General features: G+C 40.7%; 1 protein-coding gene across 2 annotated transcripts in view; it reads left to right on the top strand.

The window, feature by feature from the left end:
- Positions 1 to 14,672, top strand: part of TSPAN12 (tetraspanin 12) — a 92,082-nt gene extending 77,410 nt beyond the window's left edge. For both annotated transcript variants that reach the window (XM_008258287.5, XM_070071254.2), the window contains one exon: positions 13,103 to 14,672. In XM_008258287.5, the coding sequence (XP_008256509.1) occupies positions 13,103 to 13,408 (306 nt within the window). In that variant the 3' untranslated portion in view covers positions 13,409 to 14,672. The remainder of the gene's footprint in view (positions 1 to 13,102) is intronic.
- Positions 14,673 to 15,339: the final 667 nt, after the last annotated feature.

Genomic DNA, 15,339 nt, shown 5'->3' with positions numbered 1-15,339 from the left:
ACATAAAGCCACCACCTGCAGTGCCGGCATCTCATATGGGCGTCGGTTCAAGTCCTGGCTGCTCCATTGCTGATCCAGCTCTCCACCTGGGATAGCAGTAGAAGATAGCCCAAGTTCGCTCTTGGGACCCTGCACCCATGTGGGAGACCCAGAGGAAGCTCCTGGCTCCTGGCTTTGGATCAGCGCAGCTCCGGCCATTGCAGCCATCTGGGGAATGAAACAGTGGATGGAAGACATTCTCTCTCTCTCTCTCTCTCTCTCTCTGTCTGTCTCTGCCTTTCAAATAAATAAATAAATCTTAAAAAAAAAGAAACCTAATATACTACTTGGACCTAAAACAATTTCTCACAAAGTGGTGATTTCAGATTGTGCTTAAAAACATGATGTTGCTGTTCATTGTGGAGAATGAGATAAGGTAGGGGATTGAGGTAAGGATTGGCCCTTGAGGCTGGGAAATTAGGTTGGAAACTGTGGTGGTGCCTGTGATCTGAGGGCTGGGATTCAGGTGGTGGCCCTGAGAATGAAGAGGAGGGAATGAAGGTAAGCGATATTTAAGAGGTGGCATGAACAGGACTAGGAGAAGAATTGGTTGTGAGGAATGAGTGACAGGGAAGCTGTGAACATGCTTGTCTTCCGCTTACACCTGAGTTGATAAGAAGTCATTTATTGAAGGGATAGGCTGGGTTTGATTAGTTCCTCTTTGGAAATGCTGAGTTCAAGGTTCTTACCGGATACTCCAATGTCAGAAGCACCGTAGGCTGTGAGGAACTCAGGAGACAGAACTCAACTAGAGACATGAATGTTCAGTTTAACAGTTAGGAGAAGAGCTACTCAAAATACAATGGCTTATGGCCTGCATTTAGGGTAACAGTGAAGATTTTGCTTGGGATGTCCGCATCCCATATTGGAGTGTCTGGGTTCATGTCCCAGCTCCACTCCTGATTTTAGTTCAACTTCCTGCTAATGCTCACCTTGGAAGGCAACACACAATGGCTCGAGTACTTCAGTCCCTGCAACCCATCTGGGAGACCTGTGCTGAGTTCCTGGCTCCTGGCTTTGGCCCTGCTATTGAGTACATTTGAGAAGTGAGCCAGCCGTTGGGAGATCTCTATCTTGTATGTCTTTCTGGCTGTCTGTCTCTGTCTCCTTGCCTTTCAAAAGCAGAAATAGATTCCTTTAAGAACATGAAATGGCTTGACAGCTGGGAATTTATTTCTCTTTCACAAACTAGTCATCTGGTCCTGGCTGCCAAGCAGCTTTGTACAAGTTCATCCAGGGGCCAGAATTGTGAGCAACTTTGCCTTTTAAAATACTTGTCCTTCAAAGTTGCATTTTTTTTTTTTCCTGTTCCAGTCATGGTCAGAAGAGGGAGTGGGAAAGAACCCATCCAGTGCATGAAGACCTGTACTCATTTCCTCTGCTGATGTTCCATCAGCAAGGTCTCATGTAACTTACCTGTAAGGGAGGCTCGGAAATGTGATCTGGCTACGTTATTATGCTCCCATTATACAACATGAATTACTATGGAAGAAGTAGGGAACAGATTGGGAGAGATGGGGTGTGGACCATTAGCTTAGGCAGGTGATCTCAGTTTATATGATGCAATGACATCATAGGAGAAGGTAAGACCATGTAATGAGATGACATCATATGTGCAGTCAAGGCCAAAACTCTGGGAATACCCAAATCTAAAGTCATAGGAGGAGATGGCTATTACAGGCAAGACCTGTTTGTTCAGAATCTTTCCCATCATTCTGTATGAATCCTCTCCCACCTGTGGGGAGGACACCTGTCACGTGAGGATCTTCAGGAGTGATGAGGGTGGGCAGAGAGTTTACCTTCCCAGGATTCATTGTTTGATTTGGGGAAGAGGAATTCTGATTTCTACAACCCATTTTTGGGGAATGATAGGGTTGGAAGAAAGGAGGACAAGAGAGAGTTACAGAGACCCTGTCAGTCTTCTTCAGTTCAGAATTACTCAGCATGCCCAGGGTGCCACACTTTGGGAGATTGTGTTCTGAGCCACAGGCATGTACATTCAATTGTTCAAATAGGATACTCATTGTATTCCTCAATGAGCAAGTATTTTATGTATATTATCTCATTTAATTCCTAAAACAGTTTACAGATCAGAGAAGTGAGGCATAAAGAGGCAAAGTGAGGTCAGCATTGTGGCACCGTGGGTTAAGCCACCGTTTTTGATGTCCGCATCCCATATCAAAGTTCAAGTTCTATTCCTGGCTGCTCTGTTTCCTATCCAGCTTCCTGCTGATGTGCTTGGGAAGGCAGCAGATAATGGTCCAAATATTTGGGCCTCTTCCAGCCATGTGGGAGACCAAAATGAAGAGTTCCTGCCTGCTGGCTTTGACCTGGTCTAGCCCTGGCTGTAGTGGGCATTTGGGGAGTGAGCTAGCATATGGAGAATCTCTCTCTGTCTCTCTGTCTCTCTCTTTCTGTCACTCTTCCTTTCAAATAAATACATAAATGAATCTTTTTGAAAAGATGTTAAGGCCGTGGCTCAATAGGCTAATCCTCTGCCTGCGGCGCCAGCACACTGGATTCTAGTCCTGGTCGGGGCGCCGGATTCTGTCCTGGTTGCCCCTCTTCCAGGCCAGCTCTCTGCTGTGGCCCGGGAGTGCAGTGGAGGATGGCCCAGATGTTTGGGCCATGCACCTGCATGGGAGACCAGGAGAAGCACCTGGCTCCTGGCTTCAGATCAGCATGGTGCGCTGGTCGCATCGTGCCGGCCGCAGTGGCCATTGGAGGGTGAACCAACGGCAAAGGAAGACCTTTCTCTCTGTCTCTCTCTCTCACTGTCCATTCTGCCTGTCAAAAAAAAAAAAAAAAAGATGTTAAATGACAGCCTGTGTCATAAAGCAGGCAATCGCTTCTCAGCCTTTGGCTAAGATAAAGCAGGCCAGTAGTTGAGCTTGAATTTATTTCATTCAAAAACCCATACTAGTAAATAAGTAAAAATTTCAGAAAGTGGAATACATGCTCAGGAGAAAGCTAAGTGTTTGCAGAATTTTTCACTTCTAAACATTATATCCCTTATCTATTAAATGAAATATTAGTAGTACCTATCTCACAGTAATACCACAAAGATCAGTTGAGGTACTGCATGAGGACTGCTTGGTATCCCACTTGCACTTAATAAACACAAATCTTCAATGCACTGTGGTGCCTGGTGACAATACTCACAGTATTCTATTATGATATTTATTGAAAAATTAGTGATCTATGATCAGGTTATTAACTTGCTAAATTGCTCCTAGTTTTGTTTGTATACATGTATACATGTATACAATGTTCTGGTTTATATGTTTGTATACATGTATACATTTGTATACATGTTCTGGAATGTATACATGTTCTGGTTTATATGTTTGTGCTGGCTGAAGGTCAATTTTAGGTCAAGTTTTTTGGAACTTGGTCTAGTTTCCCACTTTCCCTCTAACTTATTAGAACATTAACATGGAGCAAAGGGCTCCAGTGAGACAAAATATTTGCTCAATCAAGGGGATTATGTAGGAACTGGTTTCTCAATGATAGCGTTGGGCGGTGGGTATTCAGTGCAGTGGTTAAGATTCCACTTGTTATGTCTGCATACCATTTTGGAGTGCCTGGCTTTGAATCCAAGCTCTGCTTCCATTTCCAGCATTCTGGGAGGCAATAGGTGATGGCTCAAATTATTGAGTTCCTGCTACCCATGTGGGAAACCTGGATTGAGTTCCGGACTTCTAGTAGTAGCCTGGTCCAGCATCAGCTATTGTGGGTGTTTGGGGAGTGAACTGCAGAGAGCTCTCTCTGTCTCTTTGCCTTTCAACTAACTTAAATCAAAAATAAAACAGAAAATGTTGCCTTCTGGCTTTTCTGACTCAAGTCTCTTTATAACCACATTTTTTTTTTAAAAAAAGAAGAATATTCAGTGAATGCAGTCTTTTAAATGTGATGATTCTGCCTGGAGATACAAGGAGCTGTCATAGATTAAGAAGTAATAAGATATTTTTTCGACTTCATTTCCTGTGCATGGTTTAGTTAACTTTACTCTTAAGCAACAGTGTCCTACAGTGATTTTATTGCTTGCTGTTTGATTTTTTTGCTATTAATTAAGGAAGCATTTGTTTCCCTACAGAGTTTAAGATTATCAGGGGAGAACTTTTAGTCCAGCCTGTTTAATGCTCTTGAACTTGTCATCAACTTGTGAACGGTTATCATTCACTTCTTCCCTTCTAGAAGAAATAGGTGAAGACTATATTTGTATCAGATAATTAACACAGTCATTTCAATTTTTAGAGTCATGCTTATTTTAAAAAAATCAGTTATAGAAATGGCAGGACTAGCATGAATTGGCACCTAGCTTTTATTTACACTTTATCTTCCTAAGCACATTAAAAGGTCACCTGACTTTTTGATGTGGCCTGAGAATATTGAGGACTGCAAAGCCATGGGTGTTCTCCAATTTTAGAAACTCATCTTGGAGATAGATCAGGGAATAATTTCAAGTGTATAATTCCCTCGAGTGAAATGAAGCATCCTGACATGCCTTCAAATAGATTCCAGGAAATGCAGGCATTAGTGTTTTTCCTCTGATAAAGATGGTGTTATTATTTACAGTTAGTAGTTGAGCAGAATTTTAATGTTGCAGCAAGTAAAGTAAGTTGGCCAACATGTCTTATTCATAGCTTTGTATTATCTGAGGATATTAACATAGGGCTAACGTGGCTTTATTGAGGAAGAAAATATATTCAAGTAAAATCAACTTAAAGTATTTATTTTGAGAAAGGTGGATAAGTATAATTCAGTCCTTTCCTATGTGAATAAAGCACCCTTTGTGGAATGGAGTGCAATTTTCTTTTGACTCACTCAACAGAAATGTTTGTTTATGCAACTAAATACCTATGAATGGTACAATAGATTATATAGAAATCTATATTTTTTCTGTACACATAGTGTCTTTCTTTTCAGCAAAACTGTCCAAGTTTACACTGAAATATGTAAATCCTATGCATATTTGACTCAAAACAGCTCAGGGTTGTATTCAGATTGAATTCCTTGAGCAGGGATGCTGCAGAGTTAACAGTAAGCCCTGGGGCTGTTTCTGTGAAGAATTTAGAGTGACTGAGGGAAACAACCACCTGAAACCGAGAAACCTGGAAAATTACTGAATGTCTTCTCACGAAGAGGAATATTATTTTAGAAAGCTGATCCTTTAAGTGTTTGTATAAAAGATTTAGTGATACTCAGCATGATATCTGATATGCCCCCAAGTATCTACAATGCCTGGGAGCCATCAGGAAGTATTAAATTGTGTGCACTCTAGTGAATTTGTGTTTTTATTTATATTCACACCTTGTATCTTTTTATTAAGTGGAAGATTTAATGCAGCAGACACCACAAAGATACAATGAATTAGTAATAAAATATAAATAGAATTGTAAAGGCAGGGTCAAAGGAAAGAGTCAGCAGGCATGCATAACATGAAGGTAAACAGAGTTGCTGTACTTGAGTTTCCTACTTGCCTCTGAGCTCTCTGACCGCCCAGGAAAACAGGATTCACAATTATCTTCATAATTCTAATGTCAGGATGGCAACTATTTGAAAAGGGAGCACAATTCTGAAGTGTTTTTTTAATTGTTAAAAATCTTTATTTATATTCACTTTTTTGAAAGGCAGAGATGAACAAATATTCTATTTGCTCATTCACTATCCAGTTGGCAACAGTAACTGGATCTGGGCCAGGATGAACCAGGAGGTCAGAACTTGGTCCAGTTCTTCCATGAGGATGGCAGAGATGCAAATACTTCCGATTTCATTTGGAAGCTGGAATTGGAAGCAAAGTCAGAACTTGAACCCAGGCATTCTGATAACTGATATTCCAAGCGGTGTCAGCTTCTATGATGAACACCTGCCCCTAAAGTATTTTTTTTTCAAGAGACCTTATATCCACTGCTTTTAAGTTATCTAGGAAGAATGTCTTTGATATTATTTCTCATACATTTTATAAAGCAATTTCTTACAGTGCTCTTCAATACATGTCATTGAACTACACCTCTGGGGAGAATATGCAGGGGCATTGGTTAATATATTCTAAATTGGCACATTATGGTGGTCTAGTTTGCTGTCTAGAAATAAATTACTTAGGGGCCAGGGCTGTGGCTCAGCAGGTTAACGCCCTGGCCTGAAGCGCCGGCATCCCATAGGGACGCCAGTTCAAGACCTGGCTGCTCCACTTCCGATCCAGCTCTCTGCTATGGCCTGGGAAAGCAGTAGAAGATGGCCCAAGTCCTTGGGCCCCTGCACCCACGTGGGAGACCCGGAAGAAGCTTCTTGGCTCCTGGCTTCAGATCGACACAGCTCTGGCTGTTGCAGCCATCTGGGGAGTGAACCAGTGGATGGAAGACCTCTCTCTCTCTGCCTCTCCTCTCTCTGTGTAACTCTGACTTTTAAATAAATAAATAAATCTTTAAAAAAAGAAATAAATTAAATTGATTTATTTTAAATAATCTGTGGATAAAACCTAAGTATAAAATATAATTTAATGAATTTGGAAGACAAAAATAAAAACTGAAATTCTGCTGTGATTGAGAGGTTGTGTGTTTCATAAACAAAAGGAGGGAGTGATAAGATTAATATGTCATTGTAAAAATTCAGGAGTCTAGTAGGACCTTTACTTTGACTAAACCATGCTTGCCTACCTCCACATGGAGATAATCTTCAGGGACCAGTGATCAGGGAGGAGGCCAAGTCCCAGCCAATGACCAGTGACACACCCATGCCATCCATATCTATCTACTCTTCTGCAGGACCTGAAACCAACCCCCCCACCACACCCTGCCCCACAACAGACTTGAGGGTCTTAATATTTTATTGCACTGTCTGATTTTTCTAGGATAGAAATCGATGTCATTTTTAAAAATGCTTTGACAAAATTAGCACCATCCAGATAAGTTGGTGATGAAGAAGTGTATGTATTTAGAAATCTTGAAGGAACTAGGAATATTTAGTCTGAAGAAGAGACTAAGGAGTGGTGAACCCTTCAGATAGGATTCTGTCTAATGGAAAAGGGATGGGTTAAGAGCAGAACCAGATTAAACGAATGCTTGGTAAGAAGGCAGGTTCCCATGAGGAAATGTTTCCAAAGAGTGCTGGGACTGGCGCTGTGGCACAGTGGGTTAAGCTGCTGCCTGCAGTACTGGCATCCCATACAGGTGCCAGTTCCAGTCCCAGCTGCTCCACTTCTGATCCAGCTCCTTGTTAATGCGCCTGGGAAGGCAGAGGGAGGTGGCCCAAGTGCTTAAGCCCCTGCACCTATGTTTGAGACCCAGAAGAAGCTCCTAGTTTCGGCTTGGCCCAGCCCTGGCCATTGTGGCCATCTGGGGAGTGAATCAGCAGATAGAACATTCTCATTCTCTCTCTCTCTCTCTCTCCTTTTCTCTCTCTAACTCTGCCTTTCAAATAAATAAAAAGATCTTAGAAACAACAACAAAAGAATTAGCGTTATATCCATGTGGGCAGGGCCGTCTAGTGAAGCAGGGAGCACCGCTCTTTAGAAGTGCAATTTCATTGGTCGCTTTTTAGTTTTTTTAAAGATTATTTATTTATTTATTAGAGAGTAGAGTTACTGGGGGTGGGGGTGGGGGGAGAGAGAGAGAGAGATCTTTCAACTGCTGGTTCACTCCCCAGATGGCTATAACAGCCAGAGCTGGGCTGATCTGAAGCCAGGAACCAGGGGCTTCTTTCGGGTCTCCCACATGGATGCAGAGGCCTAAGCACTTGGACAATCTTCTACTGCTTTTTCAGGCCATAAGCAGAGAGCTGGATTGGAAAAGGAGCAGCTGGGACATGAACCGGTGCCCACATGGGATACTGGCGCTGCAGGCAGAGGCTTAGCCTACTGCATCGCAGCACTGGCCCCCCGTTGATTTCTTTTTTCCTGTGTATTAGCCATGTTGATTGCCTCTTCACATGTCTTGTGAATGTGTGTTGTAGACAGTTGGGCATTTAAAATAATGCAATATGATAAGTCTGGAAATCAAATTATCCTCCTCTCCAAAGTTGTTAATGTTGTTGCTTATTTTTTAGTTTAATGACATTTATAAACTAATTCTGTAAAGTCTGTATTGTTTGTTGTGTGTAGCTGCTGAAATCTCTCTTGGTTATCTCAGTGGGCAGTTCATGAGTGAGCTGAGATTTCCTTAGATACCTGGGACCAGTAGGTCTCCCAGCTTTCTCCGAAGCACGGAGCCTCAAGCTTACCAGAGGTGAGATCTTGGGGCCTTCTAGGGCTTTGCTGAGCACGTGCACGTGTCTGGGCACGTGTATAACATTCTAGATCCCCACAGTGTATCAGAGCTTTGCCAAGCCTGCCATGAACTTCTCATTCCCCAGGTTTTCCTTTTAAGCTTTCCAGTTAGCCCGTGTGTGCAGCTATTACCCACTGCAGCAAGGATCTGTGGTGTCTAACAGCCTCTGATTGCCTTTGGTAATCATCCCCAGAAAAAAAGGTTGTTTTGAAGCTGAGCACCAAGTAAAGGCAAAGAAAGCCAAGCCCGTGAGTGGGGTATTCCAGGGAATTGCCAGACCTGGCGGATGAGGGCAGTTCTCTGGGAGCTGGGCTTTCAAGGAACTCCAACCCCATTGTGCACCTGTGGTGGCTGCCAGGCTGCCCATTGTCCCCATGATTGTGGAGTGTTTGTTTGCACACCAGCGGACACAGCTGGGGAGGTCTGGGAGAATAGAGCAAATTAAAATCCACAAAGCTTGCTGCTTTTTGAGAGCCCAGTGCTTTTCTTGACTAAATGCTCCTCATGTTGCTACAAGTCTTTGAGTAATTTCCAGAGTTCTAAATAAGGTGATTTTGAGGGTTTTTGTTAGCACTTTTATTGGTCCTCTGGAGGAGAGACTGTTCAGAGGCCTTTACTGCGTCAGTTTTGCTGACATCACTGGCCCTGTGGAGGACCTTTTTAGCGAGGCTTTTAAGAGATGACAGTTGAACTCACTGACTTCCTTGGGCCCTTATCATTCTTGAACATTCAATATAATCTCATTTCAAACCATCCTAGATGATGCAATTTCTTGTACTTAAAAAAATATGATTGTTTAAAATAAATTTGAAACAGATTTTGCACGATGCCAAAATAGGAGGCATGGTGGACTCTACTTAGTTATCCATTTCTGCTTTGTTGCAGTCACAGATTTTGAAAAGAAATAATATCATTTTTGCAGTTTCTCAATTTAAAATGAATTAATCTAAAGGAGTGTGAGATCTTATGCCAACTAAAAAAAAGAAATGTGCAGGTAAAATTTAAGCCCCAGAAACTGTTGAAGAGGTAAGAGTGAAATGATCATTGACTGATAGTGTCTCACAGGATGCATAATCAAATGTGTATTTCTTGATAGCTTTGTCTTTCTGTAACGCATTGTTTTTAACTATAGTACCATCTGTAAATCAAATCTCCAAGGGCTGATTCTTTCTGTCTAATTGGAATTTTCTATTCTTGAGTAGTTTACTCCTAGTTCTGAAATGTATTGTAATTGTTATTACCAAAATATTTGTATGTCTGTGCTCATTCTTTCTTTATTCATTAAAGATACTCCTCTGTAGTAGTAAGTACTGAGAACATAGGTGAGGAATCAGCTAAACATAATGCAAGATGGTTGTCAATCAGTTTCTTGAAAGGTATGAGGATATGGTGCCACTTTACCTAACAATGGTGTTAAAAAAAGAGTCCGGGTAAATTAATATTCCAGATGTCTAAAGTCAAGCCTTCTCAACTATTTTTGGGGTAACTATTTCCAAACTATGTCAAATACTTCTCTGCTTAGCAAGGAGGCTAGTAATCTAATGCCTCAGTACCACATAATCATTCTGGATAGTTAGTCATTATCCTGACAAACAGGGATGCCCACATGGTTCTGGTAGTCAAGGGGCGTTGCTTTAGTACCCACTGGGGACACAATGCTTTGCTTTTAGTGTTTTCACACTCTTACAAAGCCATAGTTTTCCACTAATATATGTTGGCCACAGATTTCTCTCTACATTAAAAAAAAAAGATTTACTTGTTTATTTGAAAGGAAGAGAGAGAGAGAAAGAGAGAATGAATTCCATTGCTTTCCCAGGCATAATAGCAGGGAGCTGAATCAGAAGTGGAGCAGCGCAGACTTGAACTGGCACTCATATGGGATGTTGACATTACAGGTGGCAGCTTAACTCACTGCACCACAATGCCAGCTCCTCTCCATACATTTTTTTTTTTTATTTTGACAGGCAGAGTGGACAGTGAGAGAGAGAGAGAGAGAGAGAGACAGAGAGAAAGGCCTTCCTTTTCCGTTGGTTCACCCCGCAATGGCCACTGCGGCCAGCGCGCTGCGGCCAGTGCACTGCGCTGATCCGAAGCCAGGAGCCAGGTGCTTCTCCTGGTCTCTCCTGCAGGTGCAGGGCCCAAGGACTTGGGCCATCCTCCACTGCACTCCCAGGCCACAGCAGAGAGCTGGACTGGAAGAGGAGCAACCAGGACAGAAGGGACTAGAACCTGGGGTGCTGGCGCCGCAGGCGGAGGATTAGCCTATTGAGCCGTGGCGCCGGCTCTATACATTTTTTAATGAGAGTATTTAAACCTGTGGACTGACACACAAGTTAAGAGCTAGCACCTACTGGGCTCTTACCATGCACTAGACATCATTCTAAGTGTTGAAATGTGTTTATTCATTTAATTCTCCTAATATCCCAAGTATAACATTATTAACTGTGTTTTCAGATGAGAAAACTGATGGACAGAGAGATTAAATAATTTTCTCAAAATCACATGGTTTGTAAGCAGCAGAGCTAGGGTTTGAATCCAGATTGTTGGTCCTGTTCATGACAACAGTGATATTTTACCGTGTCATATAAAGATGCTTGTTAGAGTTACATGTAAACAGACATGAGGGGGTTTTCTAGGATATCTGAGTGAATGTTTTTTCTTTGAAAAATACCTGAACTTTAGTGAACATTCTATTTTGGTTTCCTGCAGAATGTATTGTATATTTCTTTTCAAAAAGATAAGGTGGCCAGAGAAGCGACCTTATTAAACCAATGTTCTGTATTATTAAATCACAAATATTTTAATTTTACTTTAGATGAAAGTGAAAGCTTTAAAATCAAGTTCTTGTTTGGAGATCATTTTCCATGGATGTATTGCTTTTCTGCATGTCTTGTGAACAGAGGCACTGGCTGTGTGTTTGTTCTGGACTATCTTTGCAAGCATGCATGGATAGAACATAGCCTTGCCGATAGAGTGTCCATCTTCATAGAAAAGAGGTTTACGGGGCGGGAGCTGTGGTGCACTAGGTTAATCCTCTGCCGCCGGCATCCCATATGGGCGCCGGTTCTACCCGCTGGCGGTTGCACCTCTTCCAGTCCAGCTCTCTGCTGTGACCCAGGAAGGCAGTGGAGGATGGCCCAAGTGCTTGGGCCCTTGCATCCACATGGGAGACCAGGAAGAAGTACCTGGCTCCTGGCTCCTGGCTTCAGATCTGCGCAGCTCCGGCCGTTGCGGCCATTTGGAGAGTGAACCAACAGAAGGAAGACTTTTCTCTCTGTCTCTCTCTCTCTCACTGTCTGTAACTCTACCTCTCAAATAAATAATAAAAATAAAAATCTAAAAAAAAAAAAAGAGAAGGTTTATATCTTGTCCTATGTAGTCTCCACAGTCAAGGACAGTTATGCTTACTACCCATTATGAAAGATTAGGATTCCCTAAGCTTGGGTTCCTCTTCCATAATACTCCCCACTGTACATGCAGGCATCATCTAACCTTCTTCACATATTATGGCAATGGCCATGGCTTTGATTAATAATGAACTTCTTTGTCTCTGTCTTCTGTCAGTATCCATGAAACAGTAGCAGGATAATTTGTTAAGTTACAAGTAGAATAAAATCTCAAATCTTCAAAGTTATAGATAATGCTCATAACCATAAAATATGGCCCTAGATTTTCACTTTAACTTAGAATCCTATTCCCTTTAGAAGAGTGAGTTATCATTTATTGGGGGTTCACCAGAATAAAGGCAGGTAGCATATCCTGTAGTTACCTGAGAAGGTAACTAAAACAGTTGTGAGCCCCATCTACCCCTTTTTCTGTGTTCCTCTTCCCCCCATTTTTCCATGTCATAATTTCTCTTTCTCCTACTTTTCCCTTCCTCTCCTCTTTAGTCAGAGGTCTCTTTTGCATCTGCCTTAGGCCATCCTTAGACTTTGTCCTTAACATTAAATGCAAACAAAAAACTTGACAAACTTTTATAAGGCTGGTATCTCTAGCCTATAGGGAAGCTGAAGTTACGTTTCAGACTTTTTCCTGGTACAGCTAGAAGTTGGGTCATGGAAATAATTGTCCCACATGTATTTCTCCTTTAGGCAATGGGCAGCAGCCTCTCTCTCTCTCTCTGTCTCTCTCTCTTTCTCCCCCACCCTTGTGTGTGTGTGTGTGTGTGTGTGTGTAGGGGTATATGTTGATTTCCACCTAGCAGCAGACTTGGGAAACTCCAATGAGCTGTCATCCAATGGTGAACACACATAATAAAACATTGCTTAAAAAAATTTGGTCAGTCTAGATCACAAGTCAGCAATCTATGGCCTGTAGGCCAAATCTGGTATAGTGCCTTTTTTTGTGTGTAAAGTTTCACTGGAACACAGCCACACCCATTCATTTTCGTATCATCTATGGCTGCTCTTCTGTTACAATACAGAGCTGTGTAGTTGCAATGGAGAGTGCATGGCCTGCAAAGCCTTAAAGATTCATTATCTGGCTCTTACTAAAAAGCTTTGCCAACCCCTGTTCTAGATGTTGGGTTTTATACCAGTTGGTTACAATTTCAGATCTCAGGAAAAACAAATGGAGTGAGTTCTTTAGAATCAGCTAGCCAACCTTCATAAGAGATATACACTTCCCTCTTTCTTCCATCTTCACATGGGCTTTCTCTTTTGAGGGTCACTGTCTTAAACTTTCTTATTCAAATTGTTTGATCCTATTAGCATATATAGATGATTTGTTTCTACTTAATATTTTTGACCCTAAGTAACATATCCGAAATAATACTGATTGTGTTATTTTTCTTACAGGGCTGTGGGAAGAAAATGTATTCCTTTTTGAGAGGAACCAAACAACTGCAGGTGCTCAGGTTTCTGGGAATCTCAATTGGAGTGACACAAATCCTGGCCATGATTCTCACCATTACTCTGCTCTGGGCTCTGTATTATGATAGGAGGGAGCCTGGGACAGACCAAATGATGTCCCTGAAGAATGATACCTCCCAGCACCTGTCATGCCACTCAGTGGAACTGTTGAAACCAAGCCTGTCCAGAATTTTTGAACATACATCCATGGCAAACAGCTTTAATACACACTTTGAGATGGAGGAGTTATGAAGACTATCAAAGGAGGAAACCACAGATGTGTTTTATTGGATCTGAGAATTTTTAAGCACATCGTTATATGCTTCAGAAATTTGTAGAAGTAAAGATGTTGTCATAAAAGAATGCCTAGGCATATAATGTTCTACACTTTGCTAAGAAGAGGGGACAGTTTCATACTGGAGGTGACCACTAGTTCATGATGGATGCCCGTTATAATGCTGAAGACAGATCAGATACCCTGATAACACTCTGTAGCACATGTAAGATTATTACTGAACATAGTTGTTTTGAGGTGATGTGATTTGTTCAGCATTTCTGCATCCATGTAAGTGGCCACATAGCTGGGATTGGAGCTACAAAGTGGATTTACTTCTGCAAGCTAGTATGTAAAGTACCAATTCCCTGCTAACATAGGAAGCTAGTACTAATGACTTTTATTACTTGGTGGTGTATTCCTTTGAGGGTGAATAGGTTATCCATAGACTTTCAAAATTGATGACTACCTGAATGTGACTTTTGCTGGTTACTAAAATATTCTTACCACTTACATTAGCAAGCTAACACGTTGTCTTAAACTGATCAGGGATCTATGTGTATATAAGGCTGTGCTGTCTGTATAATTCAGTAGCTTTCAGTTCTTCTAATGTTAAGAATAACAATTGTGAAAAGGATAAATTTGTCCTGTATAGCAACATTATTTTTAGCTTTTCCTGTTAATAGAGCTTTAAAATTCTGTCTTGGGTTTATATTACATACATAACTATTAATTTAAATGCTTAACCACTAATTTTAAAAATTACCAGTGTGATAAATAGGAATCATTATAATTCAGAGTACAGTCTGGTCTCTGGGAAGTATTAAAAAATTTACACGTAACTTGGTTGGTTTAGCAAAGACTTGGATGCTATTTTTCTCTAAGATTAAGGCTCTTTTTAATACTAAACACTTCTGAAAAGAGCTTATTTTTGTCTTCTCCAAACAAGAAGCAAAAGTCTCCAAGTCTTTATAATTCTACAGAAAATAATGTTGTTCTACAGAAAAATACTTGTGAGAATCATAAAAATAAGTGACGATTTACCTAGATATTATGTTTGCTTTATTTCACTGATTAATATACTGTGCTGAATTACACAGATTTTTAAATTTTTACAAGAGTAAAATATATTTATTTGAATGGGAAATGTGCATTTTACTGTATTTTTTGTATAATGTTTATTTCTCAGAGTATGGGAAAGAAAATTAAAACAAGTACCAATAAATATTTTCTAGAGAGTAATAATCTGTGTCTATTTTTAAACACTACAAGCACTTTTACCACTGGAGAGCATTAGCAAGAAGAGAAAACTGTGAGAAGGAGTGAATGAAAACAACATCAACAATTTCCAAATCAGGACTTAATCAGTAAGAATATATGTCTGCACTGAGGAGAGACACAAAGTGCCCTTTGACTTTTCAAGTTTGCTTTTGACCTAAATGATAAATAATCTGGTTTAATGTAACAGAAATATGCTTCTTGTGTTCATTTATTTTCTCAAAGTTTTATATCCCAGTTTTTATAGCTATTAATTTTTAAAAGAAAACTAATCTGTGGAATACAATTCACTGCCGAAATTAACTGCGGGACTTAGAATCTTTCATACATTTAAATGAAAACTGAGTAAATTAGTTGCTGAATCAGAACCTTAACCATTCCTTTTCACAGTTCCCTCACCGCCCCAATACCCCATAATTTCACCTAAAATACCCAAGTAACGGAGACAGCTGTGAATTTAATTAGAATAATTACTTGGATAATGGTCTGATTTGACTGTTTCTGTTTTGATGAATCTCAGAGTCACAGGAAGAAGAAATATATTTTATATTGAGCTCAGTAAAAAAGTCCTCAAATTATAAAATAAAAGTTTATTTCTACGTTTTTAGGCTTTAGATATTTTGATATATTA

This window comes from Oryctolagus cuniculus, chromosome 3 (assembly GCF_051225735.1).
Source record: "Oryctolagus cuniculus isolate XC-2025 breed Fujian yellow rabbit chromosome 3, ASM5122573v1, whole genome shotgun sequence".
In the NCBI taxonomy this organism is placed as follows: Eukaryota; Metazoa; Chordata; class Mammalia; order Lagomorpha; family Leporidae; genus Oryctolagus; species Oryctolagus cuniculus.
This window is presented reverse-complemented; position numbering and strand designations above follow the sequence as displayed.